Genomic DNA, 17,764 nt, shown 5'->3' with positions numbered 1-17,764 from the left:
GTTGGGGGATAAATTAGGAGTATGGGATTAACAGATACACATCTCTATATAAAAAACATAAACAACAAGGATTTACTGTATAGCATGGGCTTCCCAGGTGGCTCAGTGGAAAAGAATCTGCCTGCAATGAAGGAGACGTGGGTTCACTTCCTTGGTTGGGAAGATTCCCTTGGAAAAGGAAATGGCAACCCACTTCAGTGTTCTTGCCTAGAAAATTCCATGGACAGAGAAGCCAGGTGAGCTACCCACCCTGTGCTCACAAAAGAGTTGAACATGACTTAGCAACTAAATAACAACAAAAGGGAACACTATTCAATATGTTCAGTTCAGTTCAGTTCAGTTCAATCGCTCAGTTGTGTCCGACTCTCCACGACCCCATGAATCACAGAAAAGAGCCTGAAAATATATATAGCTGAATCACTTTGCTATACACATGAAACCCAATATTGTAAACAACTATACTGTAATTAAAAATAAAAATAAATAAAAATTAAAAACAGGGATATCAATCAAATGCAATTTGTAGACCTTGTGTGGAACCCTGCTTGAACAAGTCATCAATGATATTGTTGTTGAGAAAAATTGCACAGAATTTTGAGAAATACTTTTGAGAGACATGAACTGGGTAATGAATTTTACTACGTGTAAATTTATTTTGAGCCTATGCTTTAAAAAAGTCCTTCTATGTTAGCAGTGCACTCTAAAATTTTTATAGGCAGAACAATTCGATGTCTGGGGATTTGCTTTTTGAAGGCTGAGAGGCAGTAGCTGAAAAACACACAGCAAAATGTTGATATTTGTTGAAGCTGAATCATTTGTATGTTCGGATTCATTAGACTGTTCTATTTTTGTTAAGTTTCAAATTTCCCATAATAAAATGTTGAATTAAAGTAAAGGAAACTAACATAAAATGTAATGACAATTCTTCATTCTCCAATTTATTTTGTGGGAGAAAATGTAGCAAGAGACAATATTATCTAAACCCCTCACCCACTGGGGGTGGAATTCCCAGCCTGTACACAATTCTAAAATTGAATTTTAGAAATTCTATGGAAACCATTTTATTCTACAATCGACATCACATTGCTTCTTTTGTAAGATCTCTCAGGGAAGGTTTCTTTTGGAGTGTGTGTGTGTGTGTGTGTGTGTGTGTGTGTATTCATGCATGTGTGTGTTTTTTCAGCTTTCTCTATATATCTATACGTCTATTTTTCTTACTTAAGAGGATGGCACATTGCTTCTTTTGTAAGATCTCTCAGAGAAGGTGTCTTTTGGAGTGTGTGTGTGTGTGTGTATTCATGCATGTGTGTGTTTTTTCAGCTTTCTCTATATGTCTATTTTTCTTTCTTAAGAGGATGGCAATACATTTCAATAAAGATAGCAAAATGGTCCTGCTGTCTAATGCCAGCAACCTCTGTTTAAATGAACCTTCTCCTGCTCTTTCCTACAAAGCACCATTCTGTACTGTGAGGTATAGGTCATGGAGCAGTGAAGGCTGGAAGAACCACATGTCACTGCAGATTTTAAATCTTTACAGGTAGGTGACTCACGAGCTCTGGCTCCAGTGGTGTCTTGGCCGTCTCCTTTTGGGAGGTGCCATATAAACAGGCAAAGGCAGGCGGATTGGATGAGCATCTGGAAACTCACATCCTTGCATGAAACTGGAGTATGGAGCAGAGATTCTAAAGTTCTAAACATCTTAAAAAACTAAGATCTTTTCCCCAAAATATTTTAGAAAAAAAGAGATGAGTCCTTATTTTTTAAAAAAACAACAACAACACTATTTCCTAACTCTTTAATTCTTGCAGGATAGCACCTATGGCTGTTTGCTGTAAGCCATGGGCTCTTATCATAAAAGGAATCACCACGTCCTACCGCTGTTGCTGCTGCTGCTGCTGCTAAGTCACTTCAGTCGTGTCCGACTCTGTGTGACCCCATAGATGGAAGCCCACCAGGCTCCCCCGTCCCTGGGATTCTCCAGGCAAGAACACTGGAGTGGGTTGCCATTTCCTTCTCCAATGTGTGAAAGTCGTGTCCGACCCTTAGCGACCCCACGGACTGCAGCCTACCAGGCTCCTCCATCCATGGGATTTTCTAGGCAATAGTACTGGAGTGGCTTGCCATTGCCTTCTCCGCCTACCGCTGTTAAGTCAGCCCAAATCCTAAACCCCGCTTAGGTCCAGTAGATCCCGGGATAGGATGGTGAACACTCCACACTTGTCCTAGAACCCTGTTCCAATTCCCGCTCTTGGCTGGAACCCCACCTTACTCCTATGTTCTTTCAACATCTTGTGGCCCAGCCACAGAGGACTCAACATTTCTAAAATGAAATTCCTCGCATTTTCACCTACACACCTTATTCTCTGCCAGTGTTTCCTAAGTGCATCTATCTGGTTGCTCAGAGACCTGGGAGGTACGCCACACTGCTCCCATTCATTCCCCACGCTGAGTCATCACCAGGTCCCTGTTCATTATGCCTCCTGAATGGTACCTGGATCCACACCTTCCTGTCCATGCCTGCTCTGGGTTTCTTCTTAGTTGTTTCTGCAATTACTCTTTCCACGCCCTAAAGGTGGTTTTTTTTCTGCATTTCTGTCTTATCCCCTCTCCTCCTTTCTCCAGGCACCCCCTTCCTTCTTGCAACTTCAAGTATAATCTATGTACAGAAGATGCCCAAGTCTATCTCACGCTTTGTCCTCTCCCCTTTGTTTAATCTCCACACACCCAACTGCCTCCTGGATGAACTGGATGGTGTCGGGAACCCTCTCAGACAGAAAGCATCGTCTTGTGCCTTCATTCAGACCTCCTCATCTCCGAGAAGAGCACCAGCATCTCCCAATTGTTCAAGCCAGTAACTCAGGAGTTCGCCTTGCCCCCGACTCGCTTTCATCCCCTCTATACACTCAACCCTCAGATCCTGTCTCTTCTGCTTTCTGAATTTGTCCATTTCTCTCCCGCTGCCCCAACCACAGTTTAGGCTCTCCTACTGCCTCTCCTCTGAGTCCATTCAGTTCTATCATCCATTCTCGACATGGCAATCAAGATCTTTTCATGGCAATAATGATCTTTCTTATATAAAAAAATGTCTGATAGCCACACTCACCTTAAATGCTTCCAAAGGATCTTGGTTATAGGTCCAACATGGGAGTATATATAGACACACACACACACACACACAGATGTCTTTTTCTTTATCACACGTCTTCTTTTTTTCCTTTCAAAATATTCACAGTGGTCCTTAAGAAAAAGCCAAAATACCTGTTTAAAGATCTTGCATAATCTAGATGCCACTCAAGACTGCTGCCACCGCATCTGTTTTCCCTAACATTTACCTTCTCCAATCACCTGGAATGCCTCACAGTCTCCAGAATACGTTTCCTTCTCAGAATGCCAAACCTCTGCACATGCATTTCTCTTTGCCTGGAATATATTTTTTTCTTTTAAAAACTGTTTTATTAAGGCGTGATTGACATTGAAAAGCTGTACATATTTGTCTACTGTGGTCTCCCTAGTTCAGTGTCTGTCAGAGCAGAGAAGGCTCTCAACATGCCTCCCTATTATATCCAAAAGCATTCAGTTGAACTGCTGGTCACCTGAAATATTAATATATGGATCCAGATTAAACACTAGTCTGTGAAACCCCAAAGTTGATTCTGTCTAAACAAGACCAAGGACTTTTGCTCTGAGTTTTATCACAGGTATACTCTAATCTTACATTGTAAAGATATTCCCATAGTCAGAGATCCATCAACAGCAGAGAAAGAAGGACCAAAGACCCTTGCAGTCTAAGGATAAGGCAAATGGGACTGAACTGGTGGTCTGCTTCCAGGAGTGACCATTATCCAACCACAACATTCAATAGATAGAGCGGACTTAAGCCCAAGAGATCCCAATGGAAGACAAAGGTCACAGGAGGCTTCTGGACATGGGGGATTCTGATGTCAGGGGTCTCAGAGAATCTTCTGTGGGAGAATCTTTTGTGGTTAAAATGGATGCTGCATGATAAGTCCCAGAGCCCGTGGACAGAGGAGTGGCTGAGGTGGGGATCAGAGCATCAGTCAACAGGGCTGGTCAGAGGCGTTTCATGTTTTCTACTTGAGCTGAGATATGCATCTTCACTCTCAGACACTGGTACTCGTGACACTTGAACTTTCAGAGTCAGATCAGGACTGTTTATACCATCTGCCCCCTGATTACCAAATCTACTGCTGAAGGGATTCCAGTTGGCATGGGACTCATAGAGCCTGAGTCTGTGGACTATCCTGCAGGTCTTCAGTACCTTCACCTCAAGTGCTGGGCTGAGCAAGATGGCAGAGATGCCAACCTTGGGCCCACTGGAGTCTTAAGAAGGGCATCCCAACTCCTCAGGACAATGCGGTTCTGGGGGTATCATGAACTATGCCACCAGCAGTTGTGGCACTAAGCTCAAAATCTGCATTTTAAGAATATCTTTCTTACCTGGTGTAAAATAAAATACACACATTCATTCTACATCATTCGCTGTGTGTGTATGTGTGTGTATGTGTTAGTTGCTCAGTTTGGTTTGACTCTGCAACGTCATGAACTGTAGCCTGCCAGGCTCCTCTGCCATGGAATTCTCCAGGTAAGAATATTGGAGTGCGTAGCCATTCCCTTCCAAGGGGTCATTCACCATGACATGAGTCTGAATCCTTTACCCGGGACTGCTGTGGAGCCTCCTGCAAAAGTTGTACCAAGAGGAAGGTCCTGGGGCTGGGCTGGGCCAGGTAAGAAGGTCATCACGCCTGGGTCCCCCTCTCACCCTCCACCCTCTTGATGACTTCACCTCCGTCATGGGTCGCTGGTCTCAAAAATATTTTCAACAACAATGTGCACACATAGGAATTCTGCCTTTTATTCAGTCCTTGAGATTCCTGTCAAGCTGAGACTTTTTCTGATGGCTGGAGGATCTGGCCGCATCTTTCTGTTGCCTTTCTTTCAGATTCAGGGAGGCAGGATTCAGTAGTGGTGTGTGTCAGTCGTTCTTTTATATGAGGGTTCAGAACAAGACAGTGCCTTTTCACCCCCAAGAAGACGGATACATTGGAGAAACCTGGAGCCATCTGACACCACTTAAAAGTAATCTATTTGGTCTTTTCTCCTTGAATTTTTTTCCTCTTACCATTTAGACATGTTACCATAATATACATCGTTAATAGTTGCTGACCTCATGCGACGAGTTGACTCACTGGAAAAGACTCTGATGCTACGAAAGGTTTGGGACGGGAGGAGAAGGGGACGACAGAGAATGAGATGGCTGGATGGCATCACCGACTCCGTGGACATGCGTTTGAGTGAACTCCAAGAGTTGGTGATGGACAGGGAGGCCTGGCGTGCTGTGATTCATGGGGTCGCAGAGAGTCGGACACGACTGAGCGAACTGAACTGAACTGAATGTTACTCAGAACACGATGAAACCTTTCAATTTCTGATCTCATTTATTTTCTCAGCCCTAGAAAACATTTCCCACCCCACCCCCCTCCACTGTACTGATTGCTTTGGTCACTGACAAGCTTGCCTTTCATCCAAGCAATAGCCCTAGAGTTAACCCTGCTGTTTCCCCCCCTCCCCCGAACCACAGCAAGGCTTTCAATTCTTCCTATTCTTTAATTACTGAGGATGGAATTAAAAGGTAATGAAAAATGTCAGAGAATAGTTTGATCACTAATGGACCTATTTCTTAGTCAAAGAAATCACAAAGAAAAGGTAAGTGTTCTCAAATTAAAATTTCCCCACATAGCTAAAGCATATGATTTTATTTCTTGCAGGTTATTATAGGTTAATCTGTATAAATGTATCTGTGTACACTTTATACAATTTGATACATGTATATATGAGTGTATATATTACATAAAGCTCTGATTTTTCTCAGGCAGCAGGGATGGCTTTCATAATGTGTTTTTCAAGGGAGGTGGGGCTTGAAGGATGTGGACTCTTTCCTGGGCTCCTTTCTGAGAATAGATAACTATGTGCCAGGAAGTTGGTTAACGTGAGGGCTTCCCTGGTGGTTCAAACGGTAAAGAATCTACTTGCAATACAGGAGACCCAAGCTCAATCCCTCGGACGGGAAGATCCCTTGGAGGAGGAAATGGTTAGCCACTCCAGTATTCTTGCCTGGAGAATCCCATGGAAGCATGAGCCTGGTGGGCTACGGTCAGTAGACCTGCAAAGGGTCAGACACAACTGAAGCGACTGAGCAGGCATGCACGCTTGCATTACCACCTGAACCCACCACCCGGGACACCATCCGTGTAAAGACTGCCTTCCACAAAACCGGTCCCTGGTGCCAAAAAGCTTGGGGACCGCTGGGCTATGGGAAATAAGAGCATGCTGCTGCTGCTAAGTCACTTCAGTCGTGTCCGATTCTGTGTGATCCCATAGACGGAAGCCCACCAGGCTCCCCCGTCCCTGGGATTCTCCAGGCAAGAACACTGGAGTGGGTTGCCATTTCCTTCTCTGATGTGTGAAAGTGAAAAGTGAAAGACATAAACATTCCCAAATCTCCAGCGTGGATGCTGGAGGTGCCTGGGATAAGAGACTGGTGATTGCACACGAGGAGAGGATGCAGGCGCCTCCACCCGACGCCTTCACAAAGACGTCTGGAGAGCAGCCAGGTAATGGCAGACCAGTAGAAGACAAGCCAGGGAGCAGGCTCTGGAAACCATCACTCCAGCCTGTCCCTCGGAGGTGCGGCGCGGGACTCACGGGCGCCCTCAGCTGGTGGTCAGGGGCGGTGCTGTACTGGGTGGTGCTGTCGCAGGGCGAAACTGACAAGCCCCGCTCCTCCTGCGAGGAAGGGGTACCAGGGTAGAAACTGAAGTTAGAGGCCAAGTTCAACATTCTGGGTCCAGATCTTTTCCATCAGTTAAATCCCAAATGGATTGATGCTGAAGCTGAAACTGCAATACTTTGGCCACCTCATGCGACGAGTTGACTCACTGGAAAAGACTCTGATGCTGGGAAAGGTTGGGGGCGGGAGGAGAAGGGGACGACAGAGAATGAGATGGCTGGATGGCATCACCGACTCTGTGGACATGAGTTTGGGTGAACTCCGGGAGTTGGTGATGGACAGGGGGGCCTGTCGTGCTGTGATTCATGGGGTCGCGGAGAGTCGGACACGACTGAGCGACTGAACTGAACTGAACTGAACTGTAGTTATGATCACATATCCATGGGATTTTCAATTGCTGGGCTTTCAAAGAAATCCTATGTAAATTCCACTTAGGAAAGAACCCAGCCAGGAACTGAAAATACAGGAAGAGTCTGCAGTCTCCAAAAGGGAGTGACTTGAGGGTTCAGAAAATGTCCCCACCATCCACTTTGCTCCTGCATCTTGGACGCTCATTACATCATAAGAACACGAAGTCTTTCATTCCATGAAGGGGGTGTGAGTGTGGATGAGGGGCTGGCGGGGTATCTTTTTTTAAAAATTTATTTATTTTTATTTTTGGCAGGGTATCTTAAAGGTTCTGAGCAATTAGAGATAACGAGTGAAATCTGACACGGAGAACAGGCTTTGATTGTGGGTAGGGATTCTGCGCTGGGTACCTGCCTGGCAGCACAAAAAGGAGATTCCAGCAGTGGAAGGAGGAAGAAATTCAATAAACTTAAACCTTACAATTGTGTCTGAGTCGTTTCCAACAAGCTTACTTCCCAAGTATGCAGAAGTTCAGGACAGGGGCCAGTGGGGACCCAGCGACCCTAAATGGGCACCCCCAGGAGCCCCCTATTTGTGGCATGCAGGAAGACACACCAGTTAAGTGGTGACCAGGTCCTAAAGGATTCCCCTCACCCAAACCTTCACTGAGATCCATTTATTTTAACTCTAATATGAAGAAGTTGGAATGCATCAATATGCCCAACTTTTTTTACAGTGAAATTCATTTTTCAAACAGAATTTTAAACAAAACCCAGCTGAAGCAATGGAGCTGATCTGAACGTGGGCCAGCAAGAGCCCCTCCTGCATCTTCTTCCTCTTCGCTCTTCCCCAAGAGCCTCCTTAGAAACCTTTCTAAGAAACAGGAGAGTCCCACAGAACACGATCCTCTCTCCTCTGGCATTTTATGGTTCCTTTACGTACATGAACTGTCCAAATATGTAGGCTGGAAATTCTAATTTAAGGAGATGATTTAATTTTAAGAAAGATTTAAGGAGAGAATGAAACTGGATGGGAGTAGGAACCATATTCTTTAGCTAACGTCTAGATTGGATCACCCAGGCATGGCCAAATTGTTCAACCTCTTGAAGCGGGTAAAGCCCAGGTCTCTTCTGTCTAAGCTTGGCGGGGGGGTGTACCAATCCTGCTGGAACATCCTTAGGAACAGAAGTGGGGTGAACCATACTGTAATTCACCCAGCTAAGGAAGCTTTAAACACACATCAAAAATGACCAGGTAGTACTGCTCACAAACATGAATAGACCAAGAAAAAAGGACACCATGTCACAGACCTTGATTCCAAGTTCGATATTTTCTCCTCCATACACATCCATCCCAGGGTCCAGAAGACCGATTTCACCAAAGAACTTCCTGTTGACCACAAACGAGCAGCCGATCATGGCTGGTGTCCTGCAGGAGAGAGAGAGAGAGAGAGAGAGAGAAGCGATTGTCACGTGATACATAGAAAACGGAATATTACTCTGTCACGAGAAAAGGAAATCGTTTTCTCCAATTTGCAACAACACTTCTGAACTTTGAGGGCATTGTGCTGAGTGGAATAAGAGAGACAAATACTGTAGATCTTGCTTATATGTGGAATATAAAAAAGTGAAACTCATAGAATCTACTCAGAGAGTGGACTGGTGGTTACCAGGGGCTGGGGGCAGGGTGGAGGAATTGGGGGATACTGGCCAAAGGGTCTACACTTGCAGTGAGAAGATAAACAAGTTCCAGGGCTCTCATGCATAGCATTGTAATTATTATTAAGGGTATTTTTCCTATATACTCAAAGTAGATATTAAATATTCTCACCATAAAAAAAGAAATGATAAGTATGTGACCTGTTAGAGAGCTGGACCATAAAGACGGCTGAGCACCGAAGAACTGATGCTTTTGAATTGTGGTGCTAGAGAAGACTCTGAGACTCCCTTGGACAGCAAGGCGATAAAGCTAGTTAATCTTAAAGGAAATCAACCCTGAATATTCTTTGGAAGGACTGAGGCTGAAGCTGAAGCTCCAATACTTTGGCCACTTGATGTGAAGAGCCAATTCATTTGAAAAGACCCTGATGCTGGGCAAGATTGAGGGCAAGAGCAGGAGGAGGCGGTAGAGGATGAGATGGTTAGACAGCAGCACTGATTCAATGGACATGAGTTTGAGCAAACTCTGGGAGACAGTAAAGGACAGGGAAGCCTGGCGTGCTGCAGACCACGGGGTCACAAAGACTTGGACATGACTGAGCGGCTGAACAAGAGAGGCATGAGCTAATGCTACGGTGGTTACCTTGTTGCAGTATAGAGATCAAAACAACATGTTATCTACTTTAAACTTGCACCATGTTATGCAATTATATCTCACCTGAAGAAGGAGAAGGAGGGTGAGAAGAGTAGGGGGAGGAGGAGAAAGAGGAAGGAGAGAAGGGGGGCGGAGGGGGAAGGGAAGAGGGACAGGAAAAGGAGGGTGAGGAGTGGGAAGAAGAAGAAATAGAAGCAGCCTCCTTTAAGGCATTTTACTGGTGCTGTAAAACCTCCTGCACTCAAGCAACTAGGTTATTATTATCACTGTTATTATGGCTGCCGTTTATTGAGTGATTACAGTCTCCAGCATGAGGGCAAAGCACATTTCATGCACTGTCTCATTTAAAACCCCCCACGGTTGTGTGAGAGAGGGAAGACCTCTCCTGCTGAAGCCCGCGGAGAACTAGCGACCCAGCATGACTCACAGAGCAGAGGTCAGGACCATCTGCCTCTCAAAGCCCTTCATTTTAGTCTTTCTGCCTCACTGCACTCCCCAGAAATGGCTTTGTGAAAGAGCCAGTAAAACCCCAGTCTGCCAAAGGCCAGAAATGCTGGTGAGATGCTTTCCTAGGTGATAGAGACGTCTCATATGGGAAGTCCCGTGAAAGTCCACTGGGGCTGCTAGGAAGCTGTTAGGTGGGATTCTAACCCAACAGCCAGGTGGGCTGGCCACCTGTTAAACCGAACTATAGATCTCAACAATAGATCTTTATCTGCCCCTTCAGATCTCGAGCTTGACTTTAATGTCCAGATTTCTGTCCCCACGGGATACTTCTTGGTACCCACGTGGTGTGGCAGCAGTGGGGTCAATGGAAAGACCAATGTTGAGAGTTGAAGGGACCAAGGTTGATGAATGCGGGTGCTGCCATGGGAAACTGAACTTGTGTGAGGTGAATGGAGCCTCGAGATCCCAGTTAAGTCTTTGCAGAGCATCGCTGTGAAAAGACATGCAGGGAGACCACTGCAGAGAGAGGAGGAGCTCAATAACAATGCTCCTTCGTCCTCCATGTTTTCCCGGCAATCTCATACCAATCACGCCTATGGACACAGGATATCACCCTCTTTCGGGGCGTTAGCTACCCCAGAACAGCAACCACTTCACTGTCAAGCATTCCTTGCAGCTCTTGGCCCCTCTCAGAGAAGCAGCTGGCCCCTCTCTTGGAAAAGCATATGAAGTCCAGCCCCTGTCCAGCCCCAGGAGTGATCATGGATCCCAAATAGGGTCAGTCAAATTATGTTTTTCTGAAACTTGGAATTGAGACAGTGCCGGGAGTTAGAACTAGAGGGTCTCAGCCATCAGTAGGGCTCAGGCTGCCATTTGGGGGCAGCTCCGGTTCCCTGTGCACACAGATGGCTGAGCAGAGGGAGGCAGATGCCTCTCGGAGGGGTGAGACCAGGGAGTTCAGGGCAGCCTGGAGTCCTGGGCTGGCCACCTGCTGACTGGCCTCGCTCTGCACTCTGCCCCTGGGTGATGTGAGAGCCCCTGATGTCTTTGTGATCTGTCCTCCTTGACTTAATGAGGTGTGTTAGATCGGTTTCTGTTTTTGCAGTTGAATAGCAAAGCTATGACAAACCTAGACAGCGTATTAAAAAGCAGAGACATCACGTTGCTGACAAACAGCTGTCTAGCCAAAGCTATGATTTTTCCAGTAGTCATGTACGGATGTGAGAGATGGACCGTAAAGAAGGCTGAGAGTCAAAGAATTGATGCTTTTGAATGGTGGTGCCAGAGAGGATCCTTGAGAGCCCCTTGGAGAGCAAGGAGAGCAAACCAGTCAATCCTAAAGGAAATCAACCCTGAATATTCATTAGAAGGACTGATGCTGAAGCTGAAGCACGGTGGCCACCTGATAGGAAGAGCTGACTCACTGGATGCTGGGGAAAATTGAGGGCAGGAAGAGAGGGGAGCAACAGAGGATGAGAGGGTTGGGTGTCATCACTGACTCAACGCACGTGAGTTTGAGCAAACTCTGGGAGATGGTGAAGGACAGGGAAGCCTGGTGCGCTGCAGTCATGGGGTTGCAAAGAGTTGGACCAGAGTTAGCAACTGAACAATAACAACGATCTCCCCTCCCTGCGCTTCTGATCTGGGGGAGGGTGGACGTTTCATCAGACGGCCAGAGAGGCAAACTGCAGAGAAGACTCCCCCTGGGAGAGTTACAAGCCACAGTCACTCAGGTAATGGAGAAATGCCAGTGACAGCCGCGCCTGGAGGTGGAAAAAGTGGTCCTGAGAGGACGCGAGACTGAAGAGAAGGGGGAAGGGGAGGGAGCAGCGGGATCACCGCAGGTTTGTAGAGAGCCACTGCTGAGCACATCGAGAAATTCTGAGAAGTTAGAATACTCTCCAACCCTGAAGTGCGACATCTGAAAATCCCCAACATTATCACGCATGCGTGGTAAGATCTTTCTCTAAGACACTATGCTTTCTAACCGCCCAAGGACCAGCAGGGCTGTTAGAACCACAGTGCACAGCTGTCAACCAACACTCTTGAGCAAGTGGTCCTGGGCACAATCTCAAGACTGAAAAGAATGCTTCTCTGAGATTGGCCTAGGATCCACCAGCATCACCCGGACGGCTCCTTAGGAAAACGCAGCTTCTCAGGTGCAGCCCAGATCACGGAACCAGACTTATAGAGACAGGACTCAGGAATCTGTGTTTGTTCCAGCAGACCCATCCTGCGGAGCCTGCTCCCTCTTGAACCATCAGGTCTCCAAGAAATTCCTCTGATTTCTCACTGCATTCCCAGGAGCGAGTGCCTTGCTGACGTTACCGCTAGATGCTGCTGAGTGAATGAATGGGTGTAACAGATCTGGTGACCACCCCTGGTGGGGAAGGGCTCCGTGATGTCCCAGGGACGAACTGGCTGACCTGACCTTGAAGCCAAGGACAGCAGGGGAGTGTGCAGTCACTGCAGGGAGAGACAGAGAGATAAACAGAGAAGGAGGAGGGAAGGAGGGGAAGAAATGGAGGAGGGAGGAAGGAGGAGGAGAGGAGGCGGAGAGGCAGGAAGGACTCAGGGGCTAGCTTTTCACTGTCAAGGACCCAGGACGCTTCTTCCTCCCGGCATCCCTCACATCTCCCTTTAGCAAACACCTTCTGCCATCACGCAGCCTGCTCTTTTCACACAACTGGCTTTACCTGGATGATATTTTATTTTTCGGTTGCGGTGGCAGAGAGAGACGGATTCACTGTATGAGTCCCCCTGGGTCCCCCACCTGCTGCTTACAGCTCTGTTCAGTGTATTCATTCAGAATACAGAAGCTCCAGGATCCCCCACAATGGGAAGGAGGGGTCCCCCAGGGCCTCCTCATTAAAACTCGACCACAGCAGCCACCCACCTGGCACGAGGCCCCACCAAGAGGCCACAGCCAAGCAGCCCGCTGTCTGCATCCTGGGCAGGCCGTCAAAACCCAAAGATGAAGGAGGGCAGGAGGCTGGTCCCCGGGCCCCGAGGATGTGGAATAAGCGTGTGACCATTATTGCTGTTGGTGGCATGTGGAAAGGTCCCCTAAAAGCCATGGTCGAAAACTTGCCATGGGGGACTTCCCTGGTAGTTCAGTGGTTTAAGAACTGCCTTGCCGTGCAAGGGACGCAGGTTCGATCCCAAGTTGGGGAATTGATTCCACTCGCTCGGGGAGAGAGAAACTAAGCCTGAGTGTTGCAACTGCTGAAGCCCATGCGCCATGACTAGAGAGTCCGTGCAGCGCAACGAACGAAGATCCTGCCTGCTGCAACCAACCCCTGACACAGCCAAATAGATAAACATTGAAAAAATTGCCATAGAGTGTCAAGAGGGTGCCTGAGTAATGGTTCACATCCTGGTGTCCTACTGAGGCCAAGCTTGACACGGATGGTGCAGAGGAGGGACTGGAAACAGCCTGGGAGACCAGCCCCTGGAGGGGTGGCCTCCCTGCTAAGCCAAGACCCCTGTCCTGCAAACAGAAGGGCTTAGAAGCAACCCTGCGATGCTGGAAGCAGGGCAAGGCTCAAGCAGGCGGCTGATGCTTCAGTGGTTGATGCAGAGATGAAATAAATCATTACAAGGCAGATCCTCACCTCGGCTGGGCCAGTCAGCATTGCCGGCAATCTCAGGGGGGTGACTGCTCTGAATTCTGGATTGATGATGGACAGCTGTCATCTCCTCAACGGGAAGCCCTTGCCTGGCCCTACCCGGACCTGCCACGCCGTCAGCGGGGTGAGCCAGATCTGTCCTTATAACCAGAACCAAGAAGTCGCCGGGGCCCTGTGTCCCCTCCAGGGTTTCATCCCCACCTGCCCAGGAGCACGAGCCACAGTCGACGAGCTCCTGGAACGTGAGTCTACAGCCTCGTTCTTCAAACGCCACTGCAATTACCAGCATCAGCGCAAACATTTCAATTTGAAATCATTCAAAAAGGATAATCATATTAAGGGATCTGCCAAAGTCTAATAGCTCCATTATGGAGGAGAAGTGCAGAAATTAAAAATAATCGCTTTTATTGTTGCTGTTCCAAAGAATATATGCAACACACCACAACTGTTCCAGCTGACAGAGAGATAAGAAAGGGAGAGACAGGGAGGCAGACCCAGGAATTTCCACCCAGATACGCAGAGCTTTGTCACCGTCCCTGCTTCCTCTCCTCATCGGTGAGAAAGGGTCCATCTGTGTTCTGGATGTGTCCACCCTCAAACCCCCTTCACTGGCTCCCCACCCTCTCCTGAGTGAAGTACAAGTTCTTCCTTAGCATCTCCTCCCTCCTCAACATCTTTCCTGCCATCAGCCCTACAGAGTCCATGGCCAGTTACACGGGGCCATTCATTGTTCAGGAAACGCATCCCAATTTATGCCCGGCTGTCCTCCTCCAGAAATGTCATCCACAAGACCACCTCCGTCTGGCCAGATCCTACCCACACCCTGAAAAACACATTTATCTTCTGTGAAAAAAAAATTATGTTGCCAAATATGAATACATACGTCTTACAGAAAACACAGCTTGACAAAAATAAGAAAACAAACAAAAATCATGTGTTCTCTGGCCATAAACACTCCACTCTCTCATCCAACCCCTGCTGTTCCAGCTCATCTCAAGTTCACCAGATTCACCCCTCCTCCCGCTCCCCTGGGACCCGCAGTCCACTGGCCTTGCCACCTTGACAGTGGACTCCCTCCTCTGGCATTCCCCCCGCCCCCTAAGTCCAAAGCCATAGTTGGTTGTTTTAAGAGTGGCCTGGCTTCCCCACTCCCACTTGGCTTTGTTGGCAAAACTGATGCCAGTGATCGCATCTCTCTGTTGGCTGACTTCTCCTTAAATTCAGGGCTTTGTGTGTGTTCGCCGGGTCCTCAGAGCTGCCCTGCGATCCTGCTCCAGGGCCCGAGTTCCTCCTCCGTCACTCCTAGAAAACTCTGCCCCAGCCTGTTCTCCGTCAGCAAACCTCCGACGCCTCCTGGCAACCTTGCTTCTTATTTCCTTGGGAGATCAAAAAGCAAAAGAGAGCACCCCCACCTCTCACATCCACGTGTTTAGTGGTGTGGCCACCCTTTGGTTGTAACTGTTCTTGCTCTTAGCTGAGGCCAACCCTTCCTCCCAGCCTCCCTTGCTACTCTCGCTACTCCCATCCTCACTCCTGCAATCCTTTCTCCCCTAAACACACCTATATATCTTTCCTCATTTCCACAAAGGCTTCCCTTGTGGCTCAGCTGGCAAAGAATTTGCCTACAATGCAGGAGACCTGGGTTCAATCCCTGGGTTGGGAAGATTCCCCTGGAGAAGGGAACAGTTACCCACTCCAGTGTTCTGGCCTGGAGAATTCCATGGACTCTATAGTCCATGGGGTTGCAAAGAGTTGGACACTGAGTGACTTTCAATTTTTTTTAATTCCTTATTTATTGAGGGTGTGCTGGGTCTTCGCTGCTGCGCAGGCTTTCTCCAGTTGTGGCCAGCAGGGGCTACTCTTCATGGCGGTGCTCAGGCTTTCACTGCCCTGGCTTCTCTTGTTGTGAAACATGGGCTCCAGGTACACGGGCTGGGCTGCTCCGCGGCATGTGGGATCCTCCTGGATCAGGGATCGAACCTGTGTCTCCTATATTGGAAGGCAGATTCCTCACCAGTGGACCATCAAGGAAGTCTGAGCTCAGAGTCCTTATTGTGGTTTCTTCTAGAAGAAATGGGTGAGACAACGCAAGCAGCTGATATAGCTTATGACTGGCTAGCTGGAGTATTTGGAGGTTAGGGAGCTATCTCCAGCTGTCTGGTTCCCGGCCCTGGGATGATCAGGGTAGAGGGCTGTTGTCTCCTGGAGTCTAAAGACCAGGTAGAGGAGGTGGCTGGGAATGTGGGCTCGGGCTGGTTAGCTTGCATAGGAAAGGCATGCTCCCAGCGGGTCTTTTGCACTCTCTTAGAACTGGCTAGTGCTGGGAGGGGTGGTCTCTCCCCAGTTAAGTGCCAAAGCATCAAGAATTTAGAAAATAAGAAAAGGGGCTTCCCTGGTGGTCAAGAACTGAGCCTGTGCTCTAGAGTCTGTGAGCTGCAACTGCTGAGCCCATACACCTAGAACTCACGCTCCACAGCAGGAGAAGCCACGGTAACGAGAAACCCTTGCATCGGAACCAGAGTAGCCCCTGCTCACTGCAACCGGAGAAGACCCAGTGCAACCAAAAATAAATAAATAAAATAAACTGGGGACAAAAAGGTCTCGGCTCACACTGTCTCTCCACTGCTTCTCCTCCTAACTCCCTCAGGTTCTTCCCCAGATGGCACTACATGGCATGGCAGGCCTCCTCCTCTTGAAAATTGAGAGTGAAAACTGTCTTTTTAATGGCAATAATCTCCCACTTTGTTATCCTCACCATCTCTGAATTTTAAAATCCTGGGTACATTTTAGAACAACACCCACAGTTACCATCTTCCCTTTTGGCTGGCGCGTTCCAAGCCGTTCACAGTCTACAATCCCCTTCTCTTTTGACCCACTTTCCTTACACCCGTCTCTCCTCGTTTTCTGCTCCCCTTTACAGCAAAGCCCCCTTTCAGAGCTGTCTACACCTGATGCCTCCAATTTTCTCTCCCGTTCTCTCCTAAGCCACTCAAGCAGGCTCTCATCCTCGCCACTCCACTGCAAGTGCCTCTGTCAAAGTCAGAGATGACTCATCTGAAATTGAATGGCCAGGTCCCGGTCCTCTGACACAGCAGATCATCCTCCTTCCTTGGAAGCAGGCTCTCCACACCTGGCTGTCTGCCGAGATGCCCCTTCCGATCTTCCCTCTTGACGCTTTCTTTTCTCCCTGAGGTTCAGAGGAGGAGGACTCCAGGGCAGAGTCCTTGGTTCTCTCTCTTCTCCATCCACACTCACTTTTTGATGATCATGTTTGCTTTCTTGGCCTTCAACAGCATTTATATTCCAATAGTTTCCAAATACACACTCCTGTCTGAATCCTTCCTCTGCACTCCTGACTGGGTACATCCAATTGCCTGCTCAGTGTCTCATTACGTCTAAGAGAGCCCTCAGATGTGGCTAGAAAGGAATCGTTAACCTACGCTCCACTCAAGCCCATCCCACCTATCTTTCCTATTTAGACAACGTTGACTCCATTCTTCCAAGTGCTGGGGTAAAAACCTCGGTGTTGGCCTTGGTGCCAACTGGTCAGAAGTCCTTATGACTCCACCTTCCAAATAAATCTTGGATCTGATGATCTCCCACCATCTTCACTGCCACCATGTCAACTGAGCCATCATCATTCCATTGCCTGGATTACCGCCATGGCTCCTAACTGGCTTCCACTCTGCTCTTGCGCAGTCAACTCTCAAGGCTCTACTGGAACATAAGTCAGCTCAGGCTATGCATTAGCTGGAAACCCTCCAATGATTCCCCATTTCCTTCAGAGTAAAGCTAGGGTCTCACAACATAGTCCCAGGCTCCATCTAGACAGTCTGAGATCCTCAGCTTCGCCTTGCCCTCTCTGCTCCAGTCACACCCCCAGGAATACACTCAGAGTAACTAAAAACAGAGATTCCAGCAACCACTTGTGCATGTGGTTCACAGTAGCATTCTGCACAGTAGCCAAAAAGTTGAAACAACCCAAATGTCCACCGATGGATGGATGGATAAGCAAAATGTATAAGGTCTACCCATGCAACGGATAACAGCTCTGAGACAGGCTATAACATGGATGAGCCTTGAAAACATTATGCTAAGTAATAGAGGAAAGAAGGTCACATACGATTTCACTGTATGAAATGTCTAGAACAGGCAAATTTATAGAGATAGAGGCAGATTGGTGGTTGCCAAGGGCAAGGGAGAGGGGATAGTAGGGAGT

The 17,764-nt window shown here is 47.9% G+C and overlaps 1 protein-coding gene across 2 annotated transcripts in view; it reads right to left on the bottom strand.

Annotated features, from left to right (window-relative positions):
• Positions 1-17,764, bottom strand: part of GALNT17 (polypeptide N-acetylgalactosaminyltransferase 17) — a 440,942-nt gene that overhangs the window by 75,786 nt on the left and 347,392 nt on the right. For both annotated transcript variants that reach the window (XM_055409983.2, XM_088832981.1), the window contains exon 6: positions 8,467-8,584. In XM_055409983.2, the coding sequence (XP_055265958.1) occupies positions 8,467-8,584 (118 nt within the window). The remainder of the gene's footprint in view (positions 1-8,466; positions 8,585-17,764) is intronic.

Source organism: Moschus berezovskii, chromosome 27, assembly GCF_049115385.1.
Source record: "Moschus berezovskii isolate FMDL1 chromosome 27, NW_MosBer_1.0, whole genome shotgun sequence".
In the NCBI taxonomy this organism is placed as follows: domain Eukaryota; kingdom Metazoa; phylum Chordata; class Mammalia; order Artiodactyla; family Moschidae; genus Moschus; species Moschus berezovskii.
This window is presented reverse-complemented; position numbering and strand designations above follow the sequence as displayed.